General features: G+C 34.2%; 1 protein-coding gene across 1 annotated transcript; it reads right to left on the bottom strand.

Annotated features, from left to right (window-relative positions):
• Positions 1 to 770: 770 nt before the first annotated feature.
• Positions 771 to 2286, bottom strand: LOC131635516 (expansin-A6). Its single transcript, XM_058906140.1, has 2 exons — positions 2022 to 2286; positions 771 to 1903 (listed from the first exon to the last, which is right to left on the bottom strand). Exons 1-2 carry the CDS (start codon positions 2176 to 2178, stop codon positions 1275 to 1277), a joined length of 786 nt encoding a protein of 261 aa, XP_058762123.1. The 5' UTR covers positions 2179 to 2286; the 3' UTR covers positions 771 to 1274.
• Between the last annotated feature and the right edge of the window lie 13226 nt (positions 2287 to 15512).

The raw sequence follows: 15512 nt of genomic DNA, 5'->3' as shown, positions 1-15512 counted from the left end.
TAGCTAGAACTGTTTCTTAACAATTAGCAGCAAGTATTTATTTAGCTAGAACTGTTTCTTAATAATTAGCAGCAAGTGTAAAAAATATAGATCATATGTTAATTTGTACTCCAAGATAAATTGATTTCATAAAATAGATTTTCTCTAAATTTTTTTACTAGAACTGAGTTGAAATAAAATAAATACTCATTTAACAAATAATAAATACTCATTCCTGTATGGAATGAAATGAAATAAAATAAGGACAAAGCTAACATGTGCCCCAAGGGCACATGCTAAGAAACCTAAATATAGTAAATTGAAACCTAAATATAGTAAATTTGTATTGGAAAACGTAATAAACATATTAATTATAAACTTTTTATGAAAACAATGCACAATTTCTTAGAAATAATTTCTACATTTAGCTCTTAACATGTGCCCTACGGGCACATGTTAGCATGACCCATAAAATAAATACTACTACTTTGTACCAATAGTCATTTAAATAATATAATCATGCAGCCTTACTGGTTAAAAGCAATACTTGTTACCTACAACACCTAACTGGGTTGGATGCAGTTATTTCTAATTTAACTTTTCAAAATGTTAGTAGGTAATCCAAGTTATTTGTTGTATTGCATCCATAAATTTGTGGGTAGTTGTTGTAGTTGAAGAGGATTCATACCAAATCAGATTAGTTAGAAATACAGTTAGCTACATTCTGCAGCTTCTGCAAACATTTTACAACTACCTTCCAACCCAAACGGTAAAAGTGCAAGACCAACCAATAGAACAAATTTCCCAATTTAAACTTTCATAACAAAAACACACTTCCACGGTTACATAAATCATTGTAGATGTTACAGCAACATATAAAATTGTATAACTAATTCGCTGCGGGCTACTACCTTTTTTTGCCGAGCCACTTCAGCATTTTTTTCCTACACTTTTTTTAATCCTCTCCATATAACTCTACCCTAATCTCTTCTTTTTTTCATACAATTAAAAAAACACAACCTTCCCACCCCCAATACAACCAAAAAAAAAAAAAAACTCACAAAAAGTCTCAGTACACACATCTCTATGAAAACCTTTCCTCTTAACCCGTCACAGTCTCCAAAACATCCAGTCAAAAAAGCACCAATCTACTGTAAAATTGCGCGCCAAATACACAATTGGTGGAAAAAACAAAACAAAACATTTAGTACTTTTGTCACATCATATATTGAAAAATAAAATAACAATGTGAACTTTGACCGGCAACAACCGGTAACCAGTAACCACAACTCTCATCAAACACGGAAATTCTTCCCGGTGAAAGTTTGACCAAATTGCCAATTCTGTGGAGCAATGTTCCACGAAGTGGAAGTGCGACGGTCACTACCGGTAACTCTAAAAGACAAAGCCTGACCCACCAAAACAGAATTCGATTGCCAATTTTGCCCCCAGTTTCTACTCATCGGCATCCACCCTGTTCTCGTTCCCTTAACATAGGTCCTCACAATATCCCCTGCACCCGCGACGTTGCTGATTAGCACCAAGTTAAAGTAACGGAAACCGTTAATAGTGAACCTAATCCCACCACTCTTTCTACACGGAACCCTACGATAAGCAACAGGGACAATCCCGGCGCGGTATTCGGCGATTTTGAGGAACATAGGCATGGCGAGGTCGAAATGAGGACGTGGAGGGTTGCACCAACCGCCGTTGTCGCTGGCTTGAGCGAAGTTGGGAGGACAGAAGTTTGTAGCGGTGATGAAAATGGAAGGACTGCCGGAGTGACACCATTGTTTGTCGTTAGCGCACTTCAGTTCAAAACATGAACCGCAACTGAGTCCGCTGTTGAATAGTGCTGTGCTTAAAGCTGCAGTGTTGACGCCGTAGCCTTGACTGTATAGGTTTCCATAACCACATGCTCCACCTAAATAGCAACAAGAATATTAATTAATTATTAATTAAATTTAAAAATTAGTTAAAGACATAGTACTAGGTTGTTGTGTTGTGTTGTGTTGTGTTAGATAATCATTAATGTAACATACCCATGGTGCCGGAAGCATCGGAACCACCGTAGAAAGTGGCGTGAGCGGTTTCCCATGCGCCACCGTTGTAAACACCAGGGATTCGAGACTCTACAGTCCACATTGTTAATGAGATTATTAGAGATGCAATGTACAGGACATGATTCATAGTACTCATTTGTGTTTTTTGTTTAGTTTGGTTTGGTTTCTTTCAGACAATGGAGAAAGAAAAAAATTGAGGAAAAGCAGAGAGAGATCTGTGGTGGGACGAGTGTTGTGTGGGGATGGTTGGGGGTACTTATGGAGAATGCTTGCTCTGGTTACACTGTACAAAAGGAGGGGTAAATTTGGAATTTGAAAAATCTGTTTCCTCGAAAAAATAATAAATTTATTAAATACTGTATTTGTGTAATTGTAAAATGCAATAATTAAAGTGACTGAATTGTCGAGCCCCGTGTCAATAACTTTCCAATTACAAATACATTCACATGTTGTGTGAATTCATTTTTGGTTCTGATCTTGAACTGCCACGGATGAAATAAATTTGGAGTTTAATCTTCACATTTTTTGGTATAGAGTAATTAAATATTTTTATGGAAATTAAATTGAATTGTAGTGTTTGAGAGAGGTAATTATGATTGTTTTTAGTGTTTTCTAAATTAATTCGTGTAATAATTTTTTTTCAATTCATGGTAGGTCGGTATAATTAACAGAACTCGAAGTAGGTAAATAAAGTATTTTTTGTTCAAATGGCGTGATATGCGGTGTGATTAGAGTATTGTTTAATACGACTACTAACTACAGTAATCTAATACTAATACTTGAGTTAAAAAAAAATTTTAAAAATAATAATAGGTGATGTAAAGTGGTGCGACAGTCAATCATCAACGACAAAGAAGAATGACATTACAAATCAATGTGTACTTATGTACGAATCTTATTTGACTAAAATTAGTTGTAATATGGATGGAAATTGTTGTACATACATGACTTTTTGTAATTATCCATATTGAATTTGTGAGTATTTATGTGGTAATGAATGTCAAATTTTAGGGACTAATTTATTTATGGGTAATGTTAATATGTGTCCTTAAATTACATGTTAAAAAATTTAAAAATAAAAAAATTGTGTTGGAAAAAGTAATAGAAAAATTAACTATCAACTTTTAATTATTTTTTTTTATAAGTAAAGGGTTAAATTCTTCGAGATTGGCTGCCGCACACTGGCTGGAAAAAATTCGCTCATGTGTTCCCCCGTGCAAGGAGGATGCTACTGATGTTTGTTTTGCTGGTACAGGAGATGGTACATTCTCAGTTCAAGAAATGTTTCGAGAAATTGAAGGTTACGACGACTCGACTATAGATGAGGATTGGAAGTTAATTTGGAAACTAGAAGTCCCAAAGCGATGTCGCAGTGGCTGCTGAAGCATGACCGACTTCTAATAAATTACAGCAAGAGCAAAAAAGGATTGGGCAATGCAAGTTGTGATCTGTGTGGTGCAGTTAATGAGACAACTCTCCATGCGTTGCGAGATTGTAGAAAGATCGTGCAAGTGTGGAGAAGCTTAGTCCCAAGTGATATAATGGATTATTTCTTCCGGCTAGAGCTAAGGGATTGGATCACCAGTAACTTGAAATACATTGGGATTGGAAACGAGAATTGGAATTTTGTTTGGGCAACAGCTTGTCACACGTTCTGGAATTGGAGAAATAAGGAAGTGTATAGCGATAACTTTGTTCGTCCTTATGATCCAATAATAACCATTTTGCAAAGGAGAAAAGATTATGAGAAAGCCTTCAAGCTCCAACAATCTTTACAGGGAGAGAATGGCAGAAGAGATAACATTCGTTGGCAACCCCCAGTGGCGGATATGTTAAAACTCAACACCGACTGCGCGAGCAAAAGCAGTGGGATAGCTGGTTGTGGCGGGCTGGTCCGTAATCATAAGGGCACGTGGATAAAAGGATTTGCAAAGTTTTGGGGTAATTGTAACGCTTTACTTGCAGAATTTTGGGGAGAATTTGAAGGCCTCAAATTAACCAAGGCTTTGGGTGTTCGATGAAGGAATCTCGCATTTTTGATGAATTCTCAGTTTTTCTTAAACCTCTTTTAGAAGATGATGCCTTGGGCATTTTTAGATCGTTAGAGTATGATTTGTAGTTCTCTTTTTGGGGAGGGGGGGGCATAGACCCTCTATCTAATAAAAAAATCACTAGGGGTGTTAAAAACCCAAAACAACAAGAGAAAAGAGGAGGAGACACAACCCCCAACCTCCAAACAAAGCAAATTACTCAAAAACAAGCCTAAGATTATTACACCAATCCTCCCAAGAACCATTAAAAATTCCTTTAAAAAACAACAGCAACCACTCCCATGATAATAATTTAACCACACTCAAACCATTAAAAGATAACAAATCAAGACTATTAAAAATAACATCATTTCTACACTTCTACACCACCCAACAAAAGCTCAAGTCAAACAATCAACCCACATCCAAAGAAAAAACCACTTTACATGAGGTATCCAACCAAAGAAGATGATCCAAAATAGAAGTGCTTGAAACAACATTAACTAACCGAAGCCAAGCCAACAGTTGATTCCACCACAACTTAGTAACTCCACAAGCAAGAAAAATATGATCTACATCCTCATCTACTTGTTAGCAAAAGGGGGCAAAGCACCATATTAATATTATCTAAGATGCCACGCTTTGATAGCTCCAATTTCGTGGGAATCCTATTACAAATCAACCTCCACCTAAAAAGATGAATCTTACTAGGAACTTTTGACTTCCATAAACGAGAAAAAGCCAAAGCTCTAGAGGAATTCACCGAGGACACCGAAGGCAAATACAACATTAAAGAATCATAAGCATTACTTACCGAAAAATCGGTAGTATTCCTCCACCAAATGAACCGATCTATAGCCTCTCTACAAGGACTCGATTAGTGAAGAAGAATCAATAAATAAGAAAGTTGTGAAGCAGGAGAGAGAAGAGCATGGAAGACATGGAGGAATTGAATTAAGGTGGTGAGTTGGGAAAATAATATAACTCAAGTAAATGCAACAGGTTGACATATCAATAGGTTACACTCTGGAAGTTTTAGTTAAAAATTGAGTCAGTAGCTAGGTGCAACCGATTGACACTCTAGAAGTTTTAGTTAAAAATTGAGTCAATATCTTATTAGTGAACATAATTCATATTTTCACCATCACATTTACTCTCCCTAATTTTTCTCACTCTCTCACTCTCCATCAAATTATCAACTTTTAATTAAAATAATGTACAATTTTCAAGAATAAAATTTTTTATTTAACTCTTAACATGTGCTCTTATGGCACATGTTAGAATTATCCTTTATTTATTTATGTGCAAATTTATGAGTCAATGTTAAAGTTGTTTTATTTTATATTTCACTAGTTTATTAGTTAAATAGTAAGAATCGGCAATGGTACTATTAGAGTACGTTTGGGTAGTCTTTTAACTAAAAGAGTGTAATATTATTTGAAAAATTTAAATGATTTAGATAAAATTTATTTTTTGAATAAAAAATAAAAAAAATATAAAAATGTTATAAATTTATGGAGTTATTTTTAGCAAATAATAATTTTATTTTAAAATCAATCAAATACAATCATCCTTTGGAGATTCAGGTAAGTAGACCCCCAACTAAAATTTATGGATTATTTTATTTAAATTTAATTTAATTATTTTAAAGTGACACATAAAACATAAAGCGCACAAGAATAGCCTCGAAGCATACAGAATTGTTGAGGTCTTACCTAATTAATTTCGGGGAGGTTATGCAAAAGTGCTTTTGAAGAACAAGAATGATGATGGGATCCTTGTGTTACTTGTGCAATACGCAGTCGGGTTTGACATTTAGTGTCTGTATTATGAGTATATGTACTGACAGATCGAAGGTGTCTCACTTGGCAGTAGTGAAGAGGATTCTAAGATATGTCAAAAGATCCATTGACTGTAGAATTCTTTTTTCCGCAATAGACAAGGGCAAAAAATTCAATTTGATCGATTTTAGAGATTACAATTGGTGTGGACATAAAGATGATCAGAAAGTATATAGCTGGATACATCTTTATGTTCGGTGAAACACCAATCTCGTGGTATTTAAAGAAGGAATCAGTAGTGACACTCTCTTCTTGTGAGACCGAGTATATTGCAGCTTCATTGTGTGTGTGTGTCAAATCGTGTGGTTAATGAATATGTTGAAGGAGCTGGGCATCAAAGAGAGTGGTGTTGTAACACTCATGATTGGTAATTATCTACTATAAAGCTTGCTAAGAACCTTATTGCAAAGGAGAGGAGCAAGCATATTAAGATGAGAGGTTTCACTACTTGTGAGAACTTGTTAGTGAAGGAAGATTGAGGTTGGGGTATTGTAGAATTGAAAAACAAGTGGTTTATTTGCTTACCAAATGAGTCACGATAGAAGTGTTCAAGAGATTAAATAAGCATACGAGCATGGAAGACTTGGAGGAATTGAATTAAGGTGGTGAGTTGGGAAAATAATATAATTCAAGTAAATGCAACAGATTGACATATCAATAGGTTACACTCTGGAAGTTTTAGTTAAAAATTGAGTTAGTAGCTAGGTGCAATCGGTTGACACTCTAGAAGTTTTAGTTAAAAACTGAGTCAATATCTTATTATTAAACATAATTCATATTTTCACCATCACATTTACTCTCCCTAATTTTCTCTCACTCTCTCCCTCTCGACACTCAATTACTCAATTATTCATCAACCTTGTGATTTCAAACCCAGTACGACGACTTGTTACTTGTTTAAAGCGGCCTTGGCATATTTTGGGCGCCCTTGGGGCTTGTGTGGTTTTAGGCAATTTGTGGCTCTTGGTTAGGCACTTATCCAATATTGATGTAAATGACTTGGCTTGTATCCTTTTGAGTTATTCTTTTCCAGAATTCAAAAAATTATCTCGATTTAGTTTTTCTGTACGAATCTTTGTTCTATTGATAATGATACTCATTCTTTTATGTGTTTTTTTCTAAATTTTGCTATGTGATATGTATTTTTTTTGAATTTTTTCTTGATAATTTTTTATAATTAGCCTTTTTTGTCAATTTAACTCAAATCTATTGATGATTTTTTTAACTATCTATCTTATCTTAATTTTAATCTTAATAAATTCTAAATTGGGTTGATAACAACCATAGCCACTTGTCATCATGATAATCTATCATTTATTAATTTATTCTTATATTAAAAATAAATAAATAAATAAATAATAATAATAATAATAATATAATCACTCTTTGAAATTTTTTGTATTACAAATAGTTAAACTCTCCTTTTTAATTGATATTTTTGTATTAACTAGACACTACAATAAGAATAAATAATAATAATAATAATAATAATAATAATAATAATAATAATAATATAATATAATATAATATTCAATCACCACTATTAATAATAATATAAATTATAAATAATAATATAATATTTAATTAATATAATATTCAGTTATCACTATTAAAAATTTATTAACCACTCAATTATTTAAATCAGTTTTAGAATATCAATCAATTAAAAAAATATTTAAACAAAGAATTAAATGATAATCCATAGCCGCTTTGAAACAAATACTTGATTTAGTTAAACTTTTTTGACCACTTAATTTATTAAAATTGATTTTAGAATATCAATCAATCAAAATCGATTTAAAAAATTAAAATTGTATTTATTAGTTTCCAAGATACTTATAATATTAGCGACTTTTATAATTCTTTGCTACCTTTATAACCACGATTAATCTTGAATGTATTATTTTCACACCACTTTTACACTTTTAATTTATTGTAATATTTCACGAAATCATATTTCTCTAAAATTTGCACAATATTTGTCAAGTTCGGTATTTTTTTTCTTTTTCAATATTTTCTTATTCAAAAAAGCTAATTTATATATTCTTTCCTTTTTTAAGATAAAAGGACTCACAAATGATTAGCATCATATCTTTCTCTATGATCTCATTGATATTATATCAATCAAAATCAAAATCTCACGAATATGGTATAATTCGGTATAATTTGAACATAAATTAAGCTAAAGAAATTTATTAACATTATAATTTTAAAAAAAATCAACTATTTTTTACATTAAATAGTTTAATATTATAGATATGATGTACTTTTATTTTTGAGACATGATATTTTTTTTCTCAAAATTCACAAATATTTCGACAATTCTTTCTATTTCAATTATTTTCTCTAATAGGAAAAGTGACCGAATGTACACAATTTTTTTAATTTCGCACAAGAGTGTGTCTAACTTTTATACTTTACAAAGAAATTTATTTAATTTCAAAAACAGAAGGATTAAAAAGAATAAGAGAAAAAAGTCTCAATAAGATAGGGTGGGAACTGAGAATCCGGCGTAGGTGGCGTGACGAGTATTCTCCTGCCCTTAATTATCGCTCCAATCTAAATTCCTTTTAATTAACTGTAAGTGGGCCACCCCCAACTAGCTGAATCTATGCTTAACCATAAAATCAAATTATTCAAACTTTAATTTTAACTAGCTTCATTTAAATGAAGAATTTTTATACTATTTTGCAATTGAATAAATAAATTAGGAAGTACTACTAAGTACTTAGTAAGTAGCATTGGATGCTTCAATTACATCAAAAGATGATTGATAACGACCATCCTCTATTTACGTTCTATACTATTTCGTCACTTGTTTCTTCATCATTTCATTCCTTCTTTTGGAACATTTTCATTTTGTCAAAATATAACAAAAGGAGGGAAATTTTGAAAATTCAGCAACTAGAGCAAAATTTGAAGTAAAGCTCACGCTAAGATGAAAAGATTCAAGTTCAATATGAGTTGGTGGGAAATGATGTGATGGAGGGAAACACTTTCTTTTTAACAATTATAAATAATTTGAACCATGTCTTAAAAGGAGTGTTTCATTTTACATAACCATGCACGACATCATAAGTTAACATTGTCTTAGACCTTAATTAAGAAAACACAATCACACCACTACACAAGCCTATGACTTTATTTTTAGGGAAATGCTAACAAGTGCCCCAGGGGCACTCTTTAATAGCTTTAAAAAGTAAGTTTTTCTTGGAAATATGTGTAATTAATGCATCGAAAATTGAAATGCTGAACTTTTGAAAGAATATTTTCTTTATTTAGAATGCTTAAAGAGTGCCCCTGGGGCACTCGTTAGCATGACCCTTATTTTTACTCCCTCCGTTGTGTAGTAATTAATATAGGAAAAGTTTTTAGTATTGGCCCAAACATCATTACTCATATATATACATTGCTACTTTCTTTGCAACCAAGGGAAAACATGTTTCTTTTTACTTTAATTAAACATGATTTGGCACTTAAAATTAAGGTTTTAAAAAATGGTTGCGGTCGTATTGTGATTTTATTAAGATTTTCGCGATTTCAATCAGTATTGGTGTTACGACAAATAATATAGTCGTCGCGGTGTTAATTAATCGCAATTTATTCTTTAACATAAAAATAAATAGTGAATAATGATATCGATATCGACATTTGCAGATATCGTTGTTGTGAAAAATCAATAATTCAAGTGTTGTAACCGGTTACTACATTTTGATAAAGTTATAGTATTTATGGTAGGGATGGCAAACAGACCCAAACCCGCGGGGCCCACCCGCACCCGAACCCGACTCAACGGGTGAAAACCCGAGTTGACTGGGTTTGGGTTCGGGTGCCACCCGATATTTCGGGTGTGGGTTTGGGTAGTGTGAAACCCGCGTCCGAAACCCGAAATCACACCCGAATATATATATATATATATATATATATATATATCTTATGGAAAGTTGTAAGAAAATTGTAGGAAAAATATATTTTATGTATTTTGTTGCGGGTTTGGGTTTGGGTGAAAAAATCCAAACCCAACGGGTGTGGGCGTGAATGTTATTTTGTCACCCGAATAGCTTTTAGGTTTGGGTTCGGGTTCGGGTGGTAATTTCGGGTGCGGGTTTGGGTAGTATAAAACCCGCACCCGCGGGCACCCGTTGCCATCCCTAATTTATGGCCTTTGAAAAACTTATAATTGATTACTACATGTTAGAATTTGGAATTATAAGGTTGATAAAAATGGAGTAATTGATTGTGGAAAGAGAGAAAATGAGAAAGAGAATTAGAGAGATTAATTGAGGGTGAAAATATGCTCATAAAGCATTCTCATTAACTATACAATGATATCTCAAAGATATATATACAAGTACAATAGACTGGGACATAAGTAACAAACTGAAGTAACAGAAAATTTGAAACTAAGTGCATGTAACCGGTTACTCTAAACCTGTAACCGATTACAACTATTTCTACAATTAATTTTCAACTCAGTGGTAACCGGTTACCAAAACGCATTAACTAGTTACACTTGTTCTAACAGCCAAAACCACTACACCATGTAACCAGTTATCAAAACGCAGTAAACGATTACAACACTTGGATTATTGATTTTTCACAACACATCACCTTAATTCAGGTGCTCTAAGTCTTCTATGCTCATGTTTTTCTAGAATCTCTTGAACACTTCAAATGTGACTCCTTTGGTCCAGCAAATCGGCCACTTGGTCTTCATTTCTATAATATCTCAATCTCAATCTTCCTTCACTAACAAGTTCTCTCAAGTAGTGAAGCTTCATCTCAATATGCTTTTTCTTCCACGTGCAATTGGGTTCTTAGGAAGGTTTATAGCAAAAATGTTATCAACCATGAACGTTATAGAGTCACCCTCTTTGCTCCCCAACTCCTTCAACAAATTCATTAATCACACGACTTGGCACACCCACAACGAGTCAACATTGTACTATAACTCACAAGAAGCGAGTGTTATTATTTGTTCCTTATTAGAACACCATGAGATTAGTGTTTCACCGAACATAAATATTGTATTCAACTATAAACTTTCTATCATATATGAACTTTCTATCATATTTATTCATGCACCAATTGGAATCGATAAAATTGAGCAAATTGTATTTTATGCCTTTGTCCATTTCGGGAAAAAGAATTTTACAGCCAATAGATCCTTTGATGTATCTTAGAATCTCTTGACTGCTTCCAAGTGAGACACCCCCAGTCTCGCCATGAATCTACTCACAATACCGATACTAAACGCTAAATCGCGTATTGTACAAGTAGCGCAAGGATCCAATCAAAATCTTATACTAAGTTGGAATAACATCTTGCGCATCCTCATTCTCTATCAACTTCAACCTTGGTTCAGAAGGAGTAATGGAAGCATTACAATGTTCCATTTCAAACTTTTTCAAATTCTCAAGCGTATACCTTCTTTGGTGCATGAGCTATCCCCTTTTGGACTTGTGTAACTCAATACCAAAGAAGTATGTCATGAGGCCAAGATTGGTCATCTTAAACTTTTTCACAAGCTCACTCTTGAACTTAGAAAAGCATTATTTGTTATTGCTTGTAATTAACAACTCCTCTAAGTATAGACAAAGGATTATCACCCCTTCATTTGTATCCTTCTTCACATACGCACTATGTTCGGATACACGCTTCTTAAAGCCAATCCCCTTTAAGAAACCATATATCCTCTTGTTCCAAGCTCTTAGAGCTTATTTCAAGTCGTACAACACTTTCTTTAATTTGTAGAACTTTGACTCTTGATTTTTTATAACAAAACCAGGGAGTTGTTCTACATAAACATCCTCTTCAAGTTGTATGTTCAAAAATGAAAATTTAACATTCATTTGGTAGATGAACTAATTGTTGTTATCTGCAATATCAATAACTATCCCGATGCTTTCAATTTTAGCGACCGGTGCAAATACCTCTTCAAAGTCTATGCCTTCTCTTTGTAAAAATCTTTTTACAACTAATCGAGCCTTGTGTTTGATTATTTCACCATTGAGATTTGACTTCACTTTGTACACTCATCTTATACTAATTGGTTTCTTTCCTTCCAGTAGATAAACTAATTCCCAAGTCTCATTCTTCTCAATAAATTCCAACTCATCCTTCATAGCATAAATCCATTTTGGATCACTCAATGCCTCTTTCATTTTAACGAGTTCAAATTCAGCCATAAGTGAAAAATTGATGAAATTACCGTCATCATTGACTTTGTAATCTATGAACAAGTCAAAATCTTGGAGTCTTGAATTGGAGGAAAACCTCATTGCCTTGTTGATCTTCTCACATTCTTTCCCATTCGGGTTTCGACAGGGCCTGTTTATGCACTGCATGAACAGTTTCCTTATTGTTGTAACTGATTATAGGTTATTGTAGTTGCTTAATTTCGTCAAAAACGACATCTCGGCCGATCAAGGTTCTTTTATTCGCTTTATCGTACAGCTTGTAACCTTTGGTAGAGTGATACACTATCATTAGTTGGTTAAGTGGTGATCAGTGTTGGACTTGGTAGGGAGGACCACCGTTCAATCCCCCATAACTACAATCGGGAGTGGACTGAAACCATTTGATACTAGAACTGATCCCTGAACCAAATTAGCCGGTCTAGTGGACCAGATACCAGTGGTAAAAAAAACTTGAGAAGACAACACCGGAGGAAGCATGGTATCGATTTAAACCAAATACAAATCAGTTGAGAGTTTTCGGTCCAGTAACATATCGACATAGGTCGAGATAACTTAGAAAGGAGCTAGATGCTAAGAAAGAATTGATGATACTTGTAGGTAGGGGTGGAAAAACGGGCCTGGCCCGTTGGGCATGCCTATTTTTCCCTCACCCTCTAGTGTGACCGCCCCACCCTATCCCATTATTTATGCGGGCTTTTGCGGGCATATGCATTAACATAAATTTTGCATTTTTAGGCCTAAAAGGTGTAGTGCCCGCAGGCTTAGCCCGCCCCGCATTCACTTTTTGTGGGACAGGCCAAGGTTTTAGGCCTGCACCCTTACATATGACCGCCCCGCCTTCAATTTTTGCGGGGCGGGCCAAGGTTTTAGGTCTGCATCCTCACTTATGACCGTCCCTCCTCGCTCCGTTTTTGTGGGCTTTTACGGGGCGGGAATGCACGTTTGCCACCCTTACTTGTAGGGTATCACTCTACTGGTGGTTTTAAGTTGTGTGATGCAGCGAACAGAAAAATTGTGACCAGCCAAGACATCATTTTTGACGAAATCAAGCAACTGCAGTAGCCTGCAATCGGTTACCAAAGAGTCGTAGCCGGTTAAACAAATGAGAATATAATTCCTGCAGTGATAGTGCAGAAGCAGTCCTGTTCAACCCTGGATGGATGAAAATATGAGGAGATCAATAAATCAAATAGGTTTGTCTCCAAGGCTCCAAGATTGTGAGCGATTCCAAGATAACGAGATTAATGATGATGACAATTTTTTCCATTTTGCACTTAGGGCCAAATTCGAACCTGTTAAAATAGAGGAGGCCTGAGTGATCCAAAATAGGGTTGTGCTATAAAGGAGGAATTATAATCAATTGAGTTCTACTTGTCCTATAAGAGACTGCTCATGTACCAATGAAGGTATGCGTTTGAGATTTTGAAGAAGTTTGAAACAAAGCATTGTAATGCTGTCATTACTCCGGCTGAATCGAGATTGCAGTTGTCGAGGAATGAGGATGAGCAAGATGTTAATCCAATTCAGTACAGAAAGCTAATTGAATCCTTGCGTTATTTGTGCAGTAGACGACCGTATTTAGAGTTTAGTGTCGGTGTTGTGAATAAATTCATGGAGAGACCAAAGATATCGCACTTGACAGCAGTCAAGAGGATTCTAAGATGTGTCGAAGGATCTATTGGCTGCAGACTTCTTTTTCTTATAATGGACAGAGGAAAAAAATGCAACTTAATTGGTTTTACGCATTCCAATTGGTACAGAGATAAAGATGATATAGAGTTTAGATTTGGATACATCTTTATGCTCGATGAAACGTCAATTTCATGGTGTTCGAAGAAGGAACCAGTAGTAGCACTCTCTTCTTGTGAGACCGAGTACATTGTCGCTTAGTGGTGTGTGTCAAGCTATGTTGTTAATGAATTTGTTGAAGGAGCTGGACACCGAAGAGGGAAATGTTGCAACGCTCATGGTTGATAAGTTTCCGCTATAAACCTTACTAAGAACCCAATTGCACATGAGAGGAGAAGCATATTGTGACAAGGTTTTACTACTTGAGAGAACTTGTTAGTGAAGAAAGGTTGAGATTGTGATATTGTAGAAATGAATATCAAGTGGCCGATTTATTGATCAAAAGAGTGACAATTGAAGTGTTCAAGAGATTGAAGAAGAATATGAGCATGGGAGAATTGGAGTACTTGAATTAAGGTATTGTGTTGTGAAAAATCAATAATTCAAGTATTGTAATCGATTACTACATTTTGGTAACGGGTTACAGGCTGTAGTGTTTTTGGCCTTTGAAACAGCTGTAACCGATTAGTGCGTTTTGATAACCGATTACCACTTTGTTGAAATCATTTTTAGAAACAGCTGTAACCGATTACAGATTTGATGCAACCGATTACAAGCATACAATTTCAATTTTTTTAACACTCATGCATGTTAAGATTGAACTCAAGCTGTTGAAAGAAAGTCTTAATCTCAACAAATGCACTCATATTTGTAATACTTTTAATTAACCTAGTAAGACAACTTATTAAGCTCAACATGAATGTATAACCATTTGCCGACTTTATATTTAAGCACTTAAAGCTTTGGTGACGTATTTTTCTTTTAGAGAACCACCCTTATTCTCACGGTATACAGTATGAAACAAAGACTTAAGAATGAGATTTGGTGTCCACCTATTTAGCCTTGATTGTTGGAACCGTAAACCAAGACTTTTCATTTATTGCCTCATTCTCATTCACGACCAAAAAGTAAATTTAATTGTCTCTAATTATTTGCATTCTCTTTAACTAAAATAAAATACGACTTTTGAACATGCATTGAAAAAAGCTAGTCAACAAACAAGTCTCAACTCTACGTAAACCTTAAACATCCTTTTCTTTGTGATTAGGAACAAACACAAAGATTTATTAGATTAAAACAAAAATCAATCTAAACCAATATTTTGTGTGATTGAACTCTCTCTAAATCAAATGCGCATGATCTTTGGGATGAGACATATTAATGAGATTGGCTTATAAGGATAATAGTCTCAAAATTGCATGTGGATTCTGGTAAGATGATAGATATTAGACACACAACTACTATCCACTGCCATGTGAGAAGATAGGGTACCCTACCCCACCAAGTTGCAAATTTAATATTTAATTTTATCCATTTCCATCTTTATCAATGGTGTTACTTCCATGTGCATGCCTTTACTTTTTATCCATATAATTTAAACAAGGTCATAAATGAATTATTATTTGTCAATATTTGTGACACAAGAATAATATCAGTTCATATCCAACCAATTTTTTAGTTTTTAGTTGAGTGAAAAATAAAGAAGATATTTCATTTTTATTATAAAAAGTACAAGTAGAATATGTAGATGAATAGAACATGACATTATGG

Source organism: Vicia villosa, unplaced genomic scaffold (assembly GCF_029867415.1).
Source record: "Vicia villosa cultivar HV-30 ecotype Madison, WI unplaced genomic scaffold, Vvil1.0 ctg.001503F_1_1, whole genome shotgun sequence".
Classification (NCBI taxonomy): domain Eukaryota; kingdom Viridiplantae; phylum Streptophyta; class Magnoliopsida; order Fabales; family Fabaceae; genus Vicia; species Vicia villosa.
Note: the sequence above shows the minus strand (reverse complement) of the source record. Positions and strands in the feature narration are given on the sequence as shown.

Excerpts from the sequence above, each read along its gene's own strand:
- LOC131635516 (XM_058906140.1), bottom strand. The coding sequence starts at position 2,178 with ATGAGTACTATGAATCATGTCCTGTACATTGCATCTCTAATAATCTCA. Across the intron at positions 1,904-2,021 it reads CGATGCTTCCGGCACCATGG|GTGGAGCATGTGGTTATGGA; the intron begins GTATGTTACATT and ends GTTGCTATTTAG.